At 37.4% G+C, this 16,336-nt stretch overlaps 1 protein-coding gene across 1 annotated transcript in view; it reads left to right on the forward strand.

The window, feature by feature from the left end:
* Positions 1–16,336, forward strand: part of SHC3 (SHC (Src homology 2 domain containing) transforming protein 3) — a 58,779-nt gene that overhangs the window by 7,363 nt on the left and 35,080 nt on the right. Inside the window, exon 2 of the mRNA XM_009329600.1 lies at positions 14,104–14,174. Within this exon, the coding sequence (XP_009327875.1) occupies positions 14,104–14,174 (71 nt within the window). The remainder of the gene's footprint in view (positions 1–14,103; positions 14,175–16,336) is intronic.

Genomic DNA, 16,336 nt, shown 5'->3' on the forward strand with positions numbered 1-16,336 from the left:
ATATAAACAGTGCAGAGTCTCCTTCTGAAAGGAAATAATTAAGTGTGAAGCTGCATTGCAAACACCACAATAAACTGTTAAAAAACATATCAACAAAGTGTTTTGAATCTACCCAAAGACTTTTCTTGGGTCAGAGACAGAAACTATGAAGGCAGTCCCCAGTATGGTCCTGTTCCTAGGTGACTGTTATCTTTAACAACACTCAGGCATGATAAAAACCTTCAGAATTAATGAGCTTTACAAGGGCCTGGTATGAAATCAAGCTGCACTGGCAGATGCATTGAACCTGTTTCTCTTACAGCACTTCAGCAGCGTTAAGAAGGCAATGAAGTCTGGCTCACGCTACTGTAGGATTATTATTATTATTAATAATAATAATAATAATAATGATGATGATGATGATGATGATAATACCTAGCTCCTATGGAACACTCGTTAATAGATCCTCGTGCTCTACGAAGTGACGTTCGTTTACAAGCTTTAATACAAAGTACTATTTAATGCGAAGTATCAAGCTTTTGATTTTACTGAAGAGGAAATAAAGATGTAGAGGATTTAAGTCATTTGCTTGAGGGTGTCCAGGAAATTATTGACAGAGGTGAGACTTACACAACACCTAAGTGCAGTGCTCTTCCACCAGACCCAGCTGCTCTGTAAAGTTGCTAGAGTGAAGGTCTGCTGCTGTAAAAGGTCTTTAGCTGGGTAGGCAGAATAGGCAAATCAGAAAATATCTTTTCATTTTGCAAACTGAGCACATTTATGACAGAGATTAGAGTAGAAATTTTGAAGGGACAGAAAGACGGCTTTGCCCAGGTCAGCAGACGCTACCTTTGAACCATGGCCTTCTGTGATGCACTTTTAATAGTTGTCGAAGAAGGTCACGCAACACACAGTGCATGCCACAGCAGACAGGGAGAATAGAAGATTCCCTATGAAGTCCATACCTAAAAACGTTTAAAAAAACCCGATAAATTGTTTATAAGCTCAAAGTTCATATGATATGTGGATGTTTTGTAGGATCAGAGTTGTGGAGAATACCCTGGATACAGTGAGATACAGGATAGGTTTTGTTCTTGTTAGAAAGTCTGGTATATGTTGTGAGCTTGAAGTGAGCAATATTTATGAATGTATTTTTTAGATCAGCATTATGAATTGCAATTCAGGTTGCTCAGTGATAGGCAGAAAGAGTAGTAAGTTACATGAGAGACATCTGAAGAAGTAGAATTGACGCGCAGCCTGTAGAGTTAGGTGCAGCAGACATTTCAAGCTGAAACAAGATCGAGACTACTTAAAATACTGTTATTTATGTAGCGTAGATTACCCCTGGATTTGAGACTGTTTTGTAACCATTCATTTGTTACAGCAATAGTTACGTTGGGTGAATAGCCTACACATGAAGCAGGCCCACTCTGGAAGAGAAAATTTAAAATACTGACTGTTGAAGGTGTAACATTCTGTCATTTTGAACCTTTTGTAAATTAATTTTATAGTCATAAAATAAGCAGAGCACTAAGTAAATAGAAACGTTATATGAACCCTCCCTTGCAATATATTTATTTCTGCCAAGGAGCTGGAAGAGCAGGGCTGCTCACTGCGGGGGGCACAAGCTGGGAGCTGCAGGTGTCCATCCTGAGCTGACACTGACCTCGGGGCTTTTGGGCAGGGGTGCTGGGGAGGCATCCCAAGCGAGGCTGGTCGGGGTCATTAGGGCCTGATGGTGCCCCCAGCCCCCCACAGCTGCTCTGCTGGGATTCTTTGTGGCCTTTATGCTGCAAGAAGACCTTTTAGAGATTTTTTCATGCTTGAAATCCAACCTGGGACATCTCTCGCCTTATTCCTCTCTTCTGCACCCTGGAGGTTGTCTTTTGGGCACTCTTACTGTGAACACAAGTAACTGTAGCTTAAGCGTAAGAAAGTTAAAGATTGATAAAGATTCAGAAAGAGATGTGTTTTAGTTGCTGGACTCCTGTGATGAAGACCAGAGGTATGTGCAACATTGATTTAAAAAAGGACTCCCTCTCCCTCCTTCTGTGTTTTGGATTTTCAGTTTTGACAGTGACAGGTCCTTCCTAAATCACACCTCCAAATGTACAATTTTAAAAGCATAGCCGTATAGCATTTCAGATACTTAGCGTAGGTTTATATTCGGCATAATGGAAAAGCACCTGTTAGATCTTCCATCTTCTGGGTCTGTGCTTTAATAATACTCCTCGTCAAGCAGTTCTACTTAATGACTAAGGTAGTACAAATTCTTTAAAAACTAGATATATTTACAGTGTCCATATTTACATTTTCAAATGTCTAATTTTGATTTTGAACTATTGAAGCATAATGTTTTGGCTGCAGAAGCTTTTGCATGTTTGTGTTAAAGAAATCCTGCTGCAGAACATAAGCTGCTAGAACTACTCTGCATGGTGCTTTAAAGGGAAATATATCTTAGTGGATGTTCAAGGTAGCAAGCAAAAGAGTCTGGAAAGTGTTCACTGAAGTAAAGTATGCAATTGTGAAAATGAAACAATTCATCTGTGATACTGCAGTGCATTCTCTAAGTGGTTCACACTGATTAATATCACACTGCAGTAATTGCATTCACCCTGTATTATATATTTTTAAAATTAAACCTGGAAAGTATAGAACTAAGTTTTTTTCCAAATGTAGCCTTTTTTAAAGAAAACTTTTGGTACATACAAAAAATTGAGGCATAATGCAGAATGTGTTTACATTTAAAATAATAGAATAAAATGTTGTCCAATGTGTGCACTTCTGGTTCTAGCATTTCTGAGTTTTTGCATGCCAAAACATACATCTGTAAAATAAGAACATAAGAAATATTGTACATGCAAAGCTACCAATATGGGTTTTTTTGTGGAACCTTGTGAAAGCCCAGTCCATAGTCCATTTAGCATCTGTACTGTGTGAATATTTTTGAGTGTGATGTTGGCAATCTTATTTCGTCCACATACAAGTAAGAAATAAGAAAAATGTATTTTCTTTGAAGATGTGTTGTTTTCAACCCCATTTGAGATGGAGATTAGAAAATTGTCAGAAGCAAAATTTGCTTCCTAGTGGTATCTTTCCCCTTACTAGCAAGAAATGAGACCTTAGAGTTGACTTAAGAAATTGCTTTTCAAGATAAGATAAAATATATTCTTCTTCCTCTAGCTGAATCCTTGGCCTTTTTTTCTTTAAAGGGGTTCTGAATCATTACCGTATGATTTGACTGTGACATACGGCCAGAATGCTTTCACACGGGACAAATGTAAAACCACTATTAATATCTAGTGAGAATTGTAGATATATCCCAAACAGAATGGATTCTTCTTTTCTTTCAGAGGTTTATGGGATAGACTTTTAAATTGTTTTCTTACTGTTAAGATGCCCCATATTATCATGTTGTGTGGAGATTTCTACGACTACTCCTGTCTGCAACTCTGATACAGGAAAAGTAGAAAAAATCCAGTTTATTCTAGTAAAATCAAATGAAAATACATTCTGTCAACAGAGGGAAACTGCACTCTGAAATATGGTGAAAATAGTGCACGTTGTACAGCTTTTCTTCGGATATCTCCTTTCCTCAGCAACTGGTAATAGTCACATAAAGTCTTCACCATACTTCAGAGATGTGTTAACAGACATGGAAAGTATTGCTTAGTATTGTTCTACCTTCTGTCCTTCTGTCCTGTTATCAGTGGCACATAAGTATATTTTCTTTTGCAAATGCTGGGCTCTCTCTGTGCCTCATCGTCAACAAGATTTGGAGGCATTCAACAGGTGTTCATAATTTCTCCAAGGCCTCTTTGTTTATATGAATCCCTAGCTACTGAAGAAGGACTTTATAGCTTTTCTGGTCTCTGTGGGGGAAAAAGAAATAACCTATTTCCAGCTTTTTCAGAGTGCTGGCAAATCTTCATATCTTTTTATATGTAATCATATTTGTCAGTTTATTAATCGATATATACAGCTGCCCATCAAAACTTTAAAAATAGTTATAAATATTGATATTCTGCATTTCAGAAATAATAAAAAATTAGCATTTTTTTAGACTTAAGAGTTCTTGATAAGCATTCTTAATAACAGTGGCACTGTATATTTTTGCATGCTTGAAGTCAATACATAGGATTTCAAGGTCTGTGTATATATTAAAAATACCTACATGCATATATATATAGTATATACAATTGAAGTAGGTATATATAAATAAAAATTATTTTTTGTCATGTTAAGGTGGATTGATTCTTTTTTATCATTTAAGCAACTCAATGCAAGAAAGACCTGTGAAATAGCACAGTATAGTTGCCTTCCTTTGTTTAGAAGCTGATTTTTCTACTGGCAGTGGGTTAGACTTAGAATTAATTTATTTAGATGAAAAAGTTTCACAGCCTTTCAGTATTAATTAGTTGATGCTAGGCACTTTGTTTTATAGCTGATCCCAGAAACCCTCTGGAAGTCAGTCTCGCTTTACTTACGACTGAAAGCCTTTATGAAAATCTTAGGAAATTCACTGTAAAAGGATTTACATGATTAAAGCTAGACGTCTAGCAAATATACAGTGACTCACAGTCATGCAGTGAAAATTTTAAAACGTGACCTTTCTTTTTATTATTTTGTACTCTGGATGCTAAACAAACACTGTTTCTGTTTGGTGCAGTGAATCAAAATATATCAAGGCACAGACATACAGAGAAAGTCTTATTTCCCTGCAGCCTCTTATGAAAATGTTTTATAACTCTACTATAGTAATTAAATCAAGAGCTTATAAAGGTTACCTCTTTTACCAAAATAGTTTAATAGTGTAATTTTAGCAGCATTCCTGTTATTGAAAATCCAGGCATTCAGTTCAAAGAACAAAATAGACAAGCAATACATTGTAAACATCACAAGTTGCCAAAATACCATTGAATTATACTAAAAATACTGTGTTAATTAACAAATCAAAGTATATGAATCATTGAAGTAATTTCTGGAAGGTACTGATCTCATGTACAAAATACATGTGTTTCCCTCCTAAATCCCTTTATTATTACAGTTGTGCACACCTGAGCCTGGTGTTCAAACAAGATAAGGCAGTTTGTTGAAAGAGTAGGCTAACATTCACCAGTTAAGAATTGTTAAAGTCTGCTTATACAGGGACATTTAAAATATTTTTACACTACAGAAGCCAGTTATTGTACAAGAGGAAATAGGAAAGAGCTAGGTGTTGCCCAAAATTGGAGGTATTCCTTTTCTCACCCGTTACTGGTGAAGAAGCGAACCACCTATTTCTAAGAGAAATGCGAACCTACTGACAGTCATATCCATCTTCGTTTGTACTAGTTCAGAAGCTCTGTTGGTTTACTTGTCTTGTGGAACAATTTGTGATGATAAATTTACAGCTGAAGGGTCAAGGCTTATTTGTAGTTGAACCCCAAAGAAGACTTGTTTTTAGATTTTCTGTTCCATTTCCATTCAATCAATCCTTACTTAGAGTTTTCTGGCTGGATTAGAACATGCATTCTTTAATGAGGAAAAAACCCTTCGGGGGAAATATTGATTCACTGTAAAGGTCTACACATGATTACTTACTGGTATAAAAATTACCAACTGCAGAAGTATGAAAGCACGGAAGAGTCCCTTTCTGTTTTTCACAGCATATGTTTATGACACATTTTTGGTGTTAGATTCTGACAATGTCTAAATATAGGGCCTTTTCCTCATTCAGAACAAGGCTGCCAGTGTTTCTTTCATGCAGGATTGCTGCTCCCGCAAGCAGGTATGCCATTGTGCAGATACCGGGGAAGCACAGGGCAGAGGTACAGAGCAAGTCCCTCAGCATATGCTGGTAGAGCACAGCCAATCATGTACCCTCAGAGATCTGCATCTTCAAGTAGTCCTGAAGATGTGTCTTCATAGAATCATAGAATCATTAAGGTTGGAAAAGACCTCTAAGATCATCGAGTCCAACCATCAACCCAACACCACCATGCCCACTAAACCATGTCCCTAAGCGCCTCATCTACCCGTCTTTTAAATACTTCCAGGAATGGGGACTCAACCACTTCCCTGGGCAGCCTGTTCCAATGTTTAACCACTCTTTCAGTAAAGACATTTTTCCTCACTTCCAATCTAAACCTCCCCTGGCGCAACTTGAGGCCATTTCCTCTCGTCCTTTCGCCAGTTACTTGGGAGAAGAGACCGACACCCACCTCGCTACAACCTCCTTTCAGGTAGTTGTAGAGAGCGATGAGGTCTCCCCTCAGCCTCCTTTTCTCCAGGCTAAACAACCCCAGTTCCCTCAGCCGCTCCTCAAAAGACTTGTTCTCCAGACCCCTCACCAGCCTCGTTGCCCTTCTCTGGACACGCCCCAAGGGGAGGGAAGGGCAGGAGGCTATGGCATGGCAGGGTAATAATAACACTCATGTTAGGTAAGATCTCAGTATTGTGTTACTTGATAGCTAGGCAGAGCATTCAAAGGCAAATATTTATATCCCAAATTACCAGAGAAACTGAAATCTCTAGCAGCTGACTTAAAGATCTGTGACTACTGCTCATACAAATTTATTTCTCTCTGAATATCCAGTCTTGCTTCTGCCCACAGCTTTTTCTAATATTGTAACTCACCCTACATTAGAAATGTCACAGAGCTAATCTTCCATACCATCCTTCTGCTTAAAATATCTAGGTACACTGACATAAAACTGAATGGTTGTGTGCATGTGAGACCTTCTTCCCACCGCGCTGCTATCTGCTCAGTCAATGGTAGCCGGTATTTGCCAAAGGCTGCCTCGTCTGCCGGATGAGTGCTTTTCATTACCAGCAACACCTGCAGTGAAAGGGCGTCCTGCAGACTTCTGTGGTGCCAGAGTTTGGATAGGATGTCTGCTACGGCGATGGCAGGATGACGTACAGCGGCGGTTCTGCACCTACCAGGAAAAGGTTTGCCCGAGGCTTGGCAAATAACCTCTTAACACTGGTCAGCTGTTAAGGTTAAAAAAAACCAAAAAAGTTTATTGCACTTTAGAGTGCAGGTCTTCACAAGATGCTGACTTTTTGGTGATACAGAGAAGTACTTCCCTACATTGCTACCTTTTGTTCTAGTTTGGCTTCAGAAGTAGCTCCTGCGCTCCAGTGGGCTAGCTGAACATTGAGTCCAGAAAGGTTTACCAAGCTCCCACCAAGATCTATGTCCCAGTTGGGTAGCTGAGCCACATCCTTAGGTCAATGACTAACGTCATATGTATAAAGTCCCTTTATACTCATTCTCAGTATGAATGCAATAACTCTATATTTAAAAGATTTCAAGTGTAAATTCAGCCTTAGGAGCTTCCCACAGTCTTCAGTCCTCATAACTGCTCATGGCATCAGCTCATATCCTACATCTTGTCTGCTGTACTGATGGAATATGCACGACAGCTTCAGTCTTTGCTATGTAGAGATGTCTTCAGAGTACCCCTCCTTCTAAAGCAATTCTTTTATTCAATGTGAATTAAAAACATAGGCTGCCTCCATATTTAGCCTGACTAAATGAACCATTTACCTGATTTGAAAAGGTTTGAAAGTCTTTCTGGTAACTGGCAAGAGGATTTAGGCTTGTCAAGCTGCTGTATAAGCACATCTTATTTTGAATCACTACTATTGGAAACAAAATTTTATACAAACTTATGTGAGTGCTGTAAATACTGGTCAGTATTAGCTGTTGTTAAAGACTAAGCGTTATTAGCAAATGATTGCAGCTAAAGGTAACTGTGCTTAAGAGGGCAGCCCCTGAAGAAGCTTGCTAGGTTTGCGGGTAACATGCAATGCATCCCCACTGTTATTTAGCACACTCTCCTTCTTTCCTTTCCTTCTTTCCTTTTCATTTTGCTTTGCCAATGGGAGAATCTAGGTGAAGAAGAACTCAGGAAGGTCAGTTTTCTATGACTGGGCCATTTGTTGTGATCAGGATGAGGAGCCACTGTTTCATATTAAAAAGAGGATTCCCACATCTGCCTGGATGCAGAGCCATACCTCCAGACCTTCTCTGCCTCCCACACAAATCCGACGAGCTAGCCTGGTACAGGGGTGTGCACACTATGTCAAATTCAAAGGGTGCAAAACTATTGGTGTGGAGGCTTTATGTCCTCCTTGTATAGACTGCATGAATAAGGATAGAAGATTTGTCTGCAAAAATGCCAAGCAGACATCCTCCTGAAGATGTGGAAAGAAAAGGTCCTCGTGCCACGTGCCAATATCTTTACAGCCTTCTGTGGAAGTGCTTTACCATAGGGTAAGGCATTTTGGTATGGGTAACTGAAAGGATAATCATGTATTTCAAATTCTAGGTATAACTCTGTACCCAGACTATCTTGACAAATAGCAAGGACTGCATTGTTACTGTATTTCTTCAGACAGATTTTTGTCAATGACTTCTTAGTGCCTCTGTTAGCAGATGGATACTATGAACTACCTGGCAGACTGGCAACCACCAATCAGAGGGTTATTTTATGGATTGGCAAGGATTTTGTATTGCCAGATATGCCTGAAGTATTTCAGAAAAAAGTCTTTTTCTCACTTTTTCTCTCAACATAAAAGTTTAGTGTTTTCATGAATTTATAATGCTTCTAAGATTCCAGTGTCCTCACAAAATTAATAAATTTACTGCTACAGGATACTATGTAGTTTAATCAAATACATATAACTACACTATGATCTCCTTATGAAGTAAAGAAGCGAATGTATGTTGTGATAAGCTATCTTTTTGTGATTTTTGCCTGCGGATGAGCTGAGTTAAGGAATTGGTGGTGCATGTCTCAGTCAAATTAGTAAGGTATTCAAGGTAATAAATGTTCAGTTAAAGCACAATTAAAAAAAATTAGGAAGTATTGTGGCAATTATTATTTTTCTTTTACTTAGTTTATTTTATTAAAGGGAACACCTTCTGATTACAGTTCCTTGTTCATTTTTTTTTTCTTTTTTTCACTTCAGTGGTTTAGAGAGTGGGTATTGTAAATTCAGTTAAGCTGGGAAATTAATCTAATATGATAGCAAAACGATTCAGGTTTACTGTTTCTTATTAATTTGCTGAGGAGGAGAACTCATTTTTTAAGATACTTTTAATTATCAATTCTGTAGTCTCTGGCTATGACTTGGGTTGCTTTTGTGTTTTTTTCTTCCCCGTTTTATGCATCAATAGGGATATTAAAAATCCTGACCGGGTCCCCAGTTACATGTGGACAAATTTATCTTGAAATCAAGTCCTGGGCTGTTAGTATTTTTGTATTATGCCCTGTTTGTTAGTGTATGTCTAGGCTTGACTCTTCATATGATTTAGTGTAGATTGCAAACTTGAAAGTAACTTCCAAGTATTGTGGAACATTGTGGAACTCTTAGTGCTCATTTCGCCAGCCCCTTTGGTGGTTAATGATATCTGAAATTAGAAGGAACTGTCATTTTGATGCATAAATAAATGCATGTTGCAATAGAAGCAACATAATCTGACTTTGAAATAAAATCTCTTATTTTTAAATAAGGGAGTCCTAAACAGGAATGAACTAGCACTGATCAATTGATACTAACTACTTATTTACTTTCATGGCATACTTTAATTCTGGACTAGCTCTTTGGCTAACAAGAATCAAATGCAAAACAAAAAACACCACAAAAACAAACAAACACATAAACAACCCCCTGCCCCAAAGGAATCATGAAAATGTAGGCATATGACTTGAGAGACACGTGAGGAACAGATGTAGCAAATGAAAAGATGCTCACTTTTGCATAGTTGCCATGTACAAGCACAGCCTAAGCCTGTGGGTGAGAAACTTGCGGTGAATTGACCGGATTATTACAGGGTATCTTATAATATGTTTCAGATATTTCTATTTTCAAAAATTAGATCTCCATACACCAGCCAGAACCCTGGGAACCTGAATCTATTTTTCGAGCCCTCAGGCTATTAGCAGCAGCTGTGTAACGTTAGTGCAGATTTCAGATACATCAATATTTGAAGGCACTGGCTAATTTTTGGCTAACAATGCAAGTACATATCTGTTTGCTGATGTAAACGTGTTATCTCTTACATAACTTGCACGAGGCTTTGTGTGTTGCAGGTGCGATCTACAATGTTGTGAACCACTCGGATTTGATGATGGTCATCTGGTTACACAGATTAAAACCAGTCTATCTTAATTACTAAGAATACCCATGCGGTTTTGTTGAGCTAATGATACTCCAGTAGTTCAGACTCAGAGATTAGGAGTCCTTATTTTGTTTGAGACTAGGTGATGGGCACATGTTCATGTTACCCATGTTTTGGGCAGACAGTCATCTGCTACTAGATCTGCATATGCCATTCAAGTGTTCAAGCATTCAAGCATTTGTCACTCCTAGGCTGGACTACTGCAGTGCTGTATGGGGCTATATCTTGCTACGTTTTTATAAAATATTTGTTGCTGTTGTTACTATTATCTTCTGGGTCAAATGATGGAATATTTCTTCCAGTAACTTGGTGTTTTGAATGAGCTTGTTAGGAAACACCGAACAAGGTTGTTCATGTTCATGGGGCAAAAGGCATCTCTGACAGTGATTACCCTCGTTTGCCTTTTCTCTTCACTCCAAGCACATGAATGCACTCAGTGCTCCTGTGTTGAACTGTCTGTTTCTGACACATGTTGGGAGAACTCAATACCCTATCTTACACAGAGTACAGTAAAAAATTCTGGTGTTAAACAAGAATTTTCTGACTGCGTCGTAGAGAAGGCAAAGGTACTTTAGGGAATATGGAAAAAATCTTCACCCATGGGACAAACCAGAAACCTGGAATATACGACCTTCTCTTACACTGACCTGGAAAAATTGTAACTAGTAAGGACGTTGGAACCTCATGCAATGAGAGAGGTATGGTCCCAGGAGTGTGTGGCACTCTGCTTTTAGATTTACATCAGCTTCTGCAAGGTGCTGTTTAGTATGCAAAGTAGTAGTTATGAATCTAAAAACTCTGAATGGGAAGGTATTAATTCAGATGAAAGACTCTTTTCTCGGGGCATAGTACCGTTCAATGAAGGTATGCGAGCTGGAAACTCATTCAAATATCAGAAAGTAGACAGAAGGCAGAACGTTGTCTGCGAGAGCTTGGACCTAGGAGTCCCAAATCTTCCTCCTTCAAGGTGGGCTGCATCTTGGTATATTTGTTTCCTGAGCAATGAGAGGGAGGATGCTAGTGGGAGCTCATAAATATCACAGTGCACAGTAGCTGATTGGTTAGAATATACATTAAGTGCTGGGTGAAGAGGAGCTTTTTTAGAAGTAGACTGTTTTATAACTATATTTTAAATGTTTCATGGAATGCCTAAAGCAAAAGATAGCATTTCTTTTTAATCAGGATATTTATTTGTTGAAATAAATGAATAATTTATTTACTTGCTATCTTGGTTGTATGTCTCCTTTCTGTGGATCCTTGTCAGGATGTACTTCAAATGGATATTTTTAGAGAGCAATGTTGGTCTTGGGGAATAATTGAAGCATAGCAGTAGGTGAGTTATATGTCCCTGTAGTTGGCCTTTGGACCTTTTGAATGTCAGTTATTATAGTAATTTTGTTACTTGAAAATATGCCGTGGTGATTAAGTGTTCACATCTTTTATCCCAGAAAATCAGTTGCCATCTTTCCCTTTATCAGTCAGGAATACTACAAGCCTTACTATGTTTGTTCAGCTGTCTCCGTGCTACACATAAAACCAGCACAGGGTAATTTTTCCATCTGACCTTCCTTCAGTCTGGTTTTGTCTCTACTTTTGTTAACGCAGGCCAGGTAGTATGACTCAAAGGAGTCTAAATGCACGCCTCCTAAGTATGTTTATGGGTATTTGTCTAACTATCTGTGTGTTTATTTTGGCAGTGACTTGTGTGCACATGTGTTTGTGTACTTATTTGCACGCCTGCATGTACTTGTCAAACTGCCTTCCAGAGTTTGCTTACAAAATGTTGGACTTCGTTCTCAAAATTGTACAATTACTTTGCTTTAAAAGACTTGTGGCAAATATAGATAAGTGAAGGAACAAGTGCAATCCAAAAGTGTTTTAGTATTGAGTGGTCTAAATGAACAGGTTGATGAAATAATGAAAACCAAGTATTTCAGTAACAAAAAATCACCGTGATACCTTTGAATAGTTGTACCATTTACAGCATATTTAATTGTAAAAGTATCTCATATGAAATACATATTTGGGAAAATTTATCTGTAAAAAGTATCCTAGAACTAAAGCAAAACGACACAAAAAGAGTACAGGAAAACATCTCTCATTGCTGTAAATTGGCATAAGTTAACTGACTTCAGCTGATTATCTCAACTGATGTTTAATGAACTTCATCTCCAAGCAAACCAAATTACCCTCTGAGATACTTAAAAATAGAGTTAATGGCTTAACTTCCTGCATCAGAGCATGTAAATGTTGTTCTGGACGCTTTAAGTACTCAGGCAGAAGTATATGTAAAAAAGGAATCCACTTGTAATAAGATACAAGGCTTACCTGCTTTTACACTGATAGGGGAGTGATGATAATCTAAACAGCTTGAGAGTATGACCCTTGGCTTGAAAGCTCCATGTGCCAGGATCTCCACAGACAAGACATTTTCCGTGAGGATTTTACAAGCTTTTCAAAAAACATAAGATTGCAGGAGATTTCTAAAAAATTCTAGGAAATGGATCTTGAAATAACCCTTCCCAGAAACTGTGGGCTATTATAATCCAAGTTCGAGCAATTTAGTGAATAGGAGTCACTTGATATTCTAGTTTATTTTATTCAGTGTTGTAATGACTTCAAACATTTGATAGCAATAAATTAAATAATAATGGACATGTGAAAACAAACCAGATACTCCCTCGGCTTGTAAACAGTTTGTGACATACATGTTTCTGTAGAAAAAGCATTGCTGAAATTCTAGATAATATAGATACTGATGTAGTAATTTTCTAACTAAAAGATCATTTTTTCAGTGTAAATAAAATTCCCAAACAGACACAAAATGGTGGCCTCACTTGATTTTTTGCACCAGTTTCATACCTAAATAGATTGCATTATGCTTCAAATAGATATAAAAACTGATATAAAACTGATATAAAACAAAAACGTAGTACTAGAATAGCATTATCAGGCTCATTATGCAAAGACTGATTCCCATTTCCCCTGACTTTCAAAAGTCAGGTGTGTGGTTGAGTACTTAACCTACATGCAAAGATACTGCCATGGGATATGCCAGTCATGAGATGGTTTGTACAAAGCTGCTATCCAAATATCTGACGAGCTGTAGCTGCATGTAGACTTTAGCACATACAAATTATGCCCACTTTTGGAAGCAAGTCTAGAAGATTCACTTGAGTTTTTCTCACCCCTGTGATAGATACTGTTATATTTTAACATATTTTCTAATGGTAGTCCCTCTTTCATAGAGATGCAGGGCAGAAATCTGGGTCAATAAGTCTGGTCTTTTCCTAACATTAGCTAACCTTCATGTCATTCTTTTCTTGAATGACCCTGTTGAAGCCATCTCCCAGCACAGGTTATTAGTATATTTTGTTAGCATTTTCCTATATCTTTATACTAGTGTCATTAATGAAAACATTAAATCCCGTCTATTCCTGAGGTGATTATTAAGGAATCCTCTTTGGATTGCTGGTGCTCTTTTCAGCTTTCCCTGCTATATTTTACCTTTTTTATACTAATAAGGCTTAGTTCTTTCCCTCTTAAATAAGATTTTCCTACTAACCAGTGCTAGGTGAATTTGCTTTACCACACTGCCTTTTTCATTAATATTATTTTTTACTTTGATTAGCTTTATACCTAAAATGGAACAATTAAGATAGAGGAAAATTAAAAAGCACATCAACACATTATGAACTAGATGTATTACAGTGACTAGAGTAAACATAAAAAAATATGCTGAACCAAACTTGAGACTTAAATGAAATAAAATGTCTATGGAACAAATCTGTGACATACAAGAGTATGATCATAAAAACCTACCTGACACATAAGATAAACCAAATGTAAAAATAAGAATTATACAATGCCTTTCAAAAATTAGCTGCATTTTCTCCCAGAAGTCAAGAATAATTATAATACGTTTTCCAACTGTTTCTTTTTCCTTACAGTACTTGGGGTGTATAGAAGTCTTACGCTCAATGAGATCTCTTGACTTCAATACTAGAACACAGATTGCAAGGTAAGACTTTGTACAAGTATGTTTTTTAAAGTAACTTCTGAATTGTGTCCCCAAAGTGGAAAGGCCAGGAAGATGGCCTTTACATGTAGTAAATAATTTTTGGATACTGTAAGTCCACTTTTTAATTTTGCTTTTACAGGTAAATCTCTCACCTGGTATCAATATAGCTCCAACGGGCCTTAAGGGATATTTTCTTCATGGTCTTTTGATGTGCCAGGAATTGCTTTAGAAAATTTTTGCCTGTTTGTTATGCCAAATAAGGCACTTACCTCAGTAATTTTGTGACATTTAAACCAGTGAGAATGAGAATAGTAAATCTACATTGAAATCTAAATCTACATAGAATTAAAATCTACAACGTATTTGTCAAAATTAGTCTAGGGAGCTGGTTTGGAGCCACGTTTATTGGTTTTTATATTAATTTCTTGTGAAAAGATGTCAGATTACAAACTGGATGTACAAAGGATATAAATGAAAACATCACCACAATGGTACCAGAGACAAATGAAAGAATGTTGTCTTTTTCAGACTGCATGTAAGAAACAATAAGCTTATATTAGGTTCTTATTACAATTCTTTTAAACCTGTCGCAGTGTTTTTGTAAGAGCGGTACATAATTACAGCACTGTCTTAAGAAGTGTCCATGAATCGTTTTTTTTCTAGGAGACTATTTTCTGAGAACTATAGGAAATAGTGTTTTGCAGGCATTTTCACTTGAAAAGCTGAGCTCGTTGATTTCAGAGGACTGTCGCACTGACATCTTCCAGCAACCGGAGACCATGTTTTCAAATTCTGGCGCCGAAATAATGAAGTAATCCTTTCCAAAGGAACACATATAAAGTGATATGACTGGATACAGTGCTTGAATTTCACCTTTTTGAGGCATCTTACAGTTGCTGATAGTCTGTCATAAACCATTTGTCATACTGTAGGCAGCTAAGTATTTCTTTTATTAAATGGGAAAAATTATTTTTTGGCTTGGATACCAATCGTGCGGTCTATGTGCATTGTCTTTGAGTTACACTTGCATACAGCAGCTTTGAATTGGACCCTGTGAGTCCTCACAAAATGTTAATCATGAATTTGTCAAGGTACTGTGTTGAAAAGGGGTGTAAAAGCGCAAGGACAGGTGAATGACAGAATTCTGGTTTTCAGGCAATGTAGGCTATGGAGGCATTTGAGAATTTTACTACTGTACTTTTTTAAACTCATCATGTACATTTCTCTGGTATTTGCAGCACTGACCTTTTAAAATGATTTAATGTCTAAGCAGACTTGTAGTTCCAATGCAGGTGGCACATTTGTGTTTACCACTTGGAACTTAAATGATACTGGCTTATGAAACAGTTGTGATAGTTATTGGGTGTGTATTCTACACCTGAAGGTGAACCGAATTCAGCTTTATTTTTCTGCACAGTCTCTTTCACTATATGTCTTCACTGGAATAGTGTTGTACTTTTCTTATCATCTAGCTTAAAGGCACAACTCTGCCATTGATACTTAAGCATATTTGCTAATCTAAAACAATATGGTCTACACAAAGTATCTTTGTCTTATAGTTCTTTCAATACAAAAATGATTCTTGGCTTTTACTGTGAAACAGACTTGGAATTACATTTTTTTTCTGTGGTAGTTACAGCATATTTGACTACGTGGTGGGCATTTTCTTGGCTCATCTTCCTCTGACCACATCTAGAGCACAAGATGTGCTCTAGAAGCCTGGAAGCTCTAGAAGCAGGAAGCCTGTTTTGCTTGTTATTTTGCATTTGCAATTTTCTGTTTATCATAAAACAATGAAGACTCATTAGCTCATGATTCTAATCATGTAGTTCCTGATCTAGAACTTTTTTGAAAGCAGAAGTTTTTAGGTGACTTTTGAATCAAGATCTGGCATCTTGATCTACATTTCATTAATTCATCTGGCTCTAGAAATCCCCATGCCATGTCTTGAGTTTTAAGTACTCACAGGAAGCAGTCAGTGCCATGCTTTGTCATGTAGCATTTCACATACAAGCCTATTCTTTATTAAGAAAGTATTATTAAGGAATTATTACAATTCACATTTGCTGATTAACTTGCTCATGTGCATTAAGAAACATAACATAGGCCTCAAGGTATGTACTGGATTAATAAGGCTGATGTTCCGATATTACAGGCACCAA

Source organism: Pygoscelis adeliae, unplaced genomic scaffold (assembly GCF_000699105.1).
Source record: "Pygoscelis adeliae isolate BGI_AS28 unplaced genomic scaffold, ASM69910v1 Scaffold138, whole genome shotgun sequence".
NCBI lineage: Eukaryota > Metazoa > Chordata > Aves > Sphenisciformes > Spheniscidae > Pygoscelis > Pygoscelis adeliae.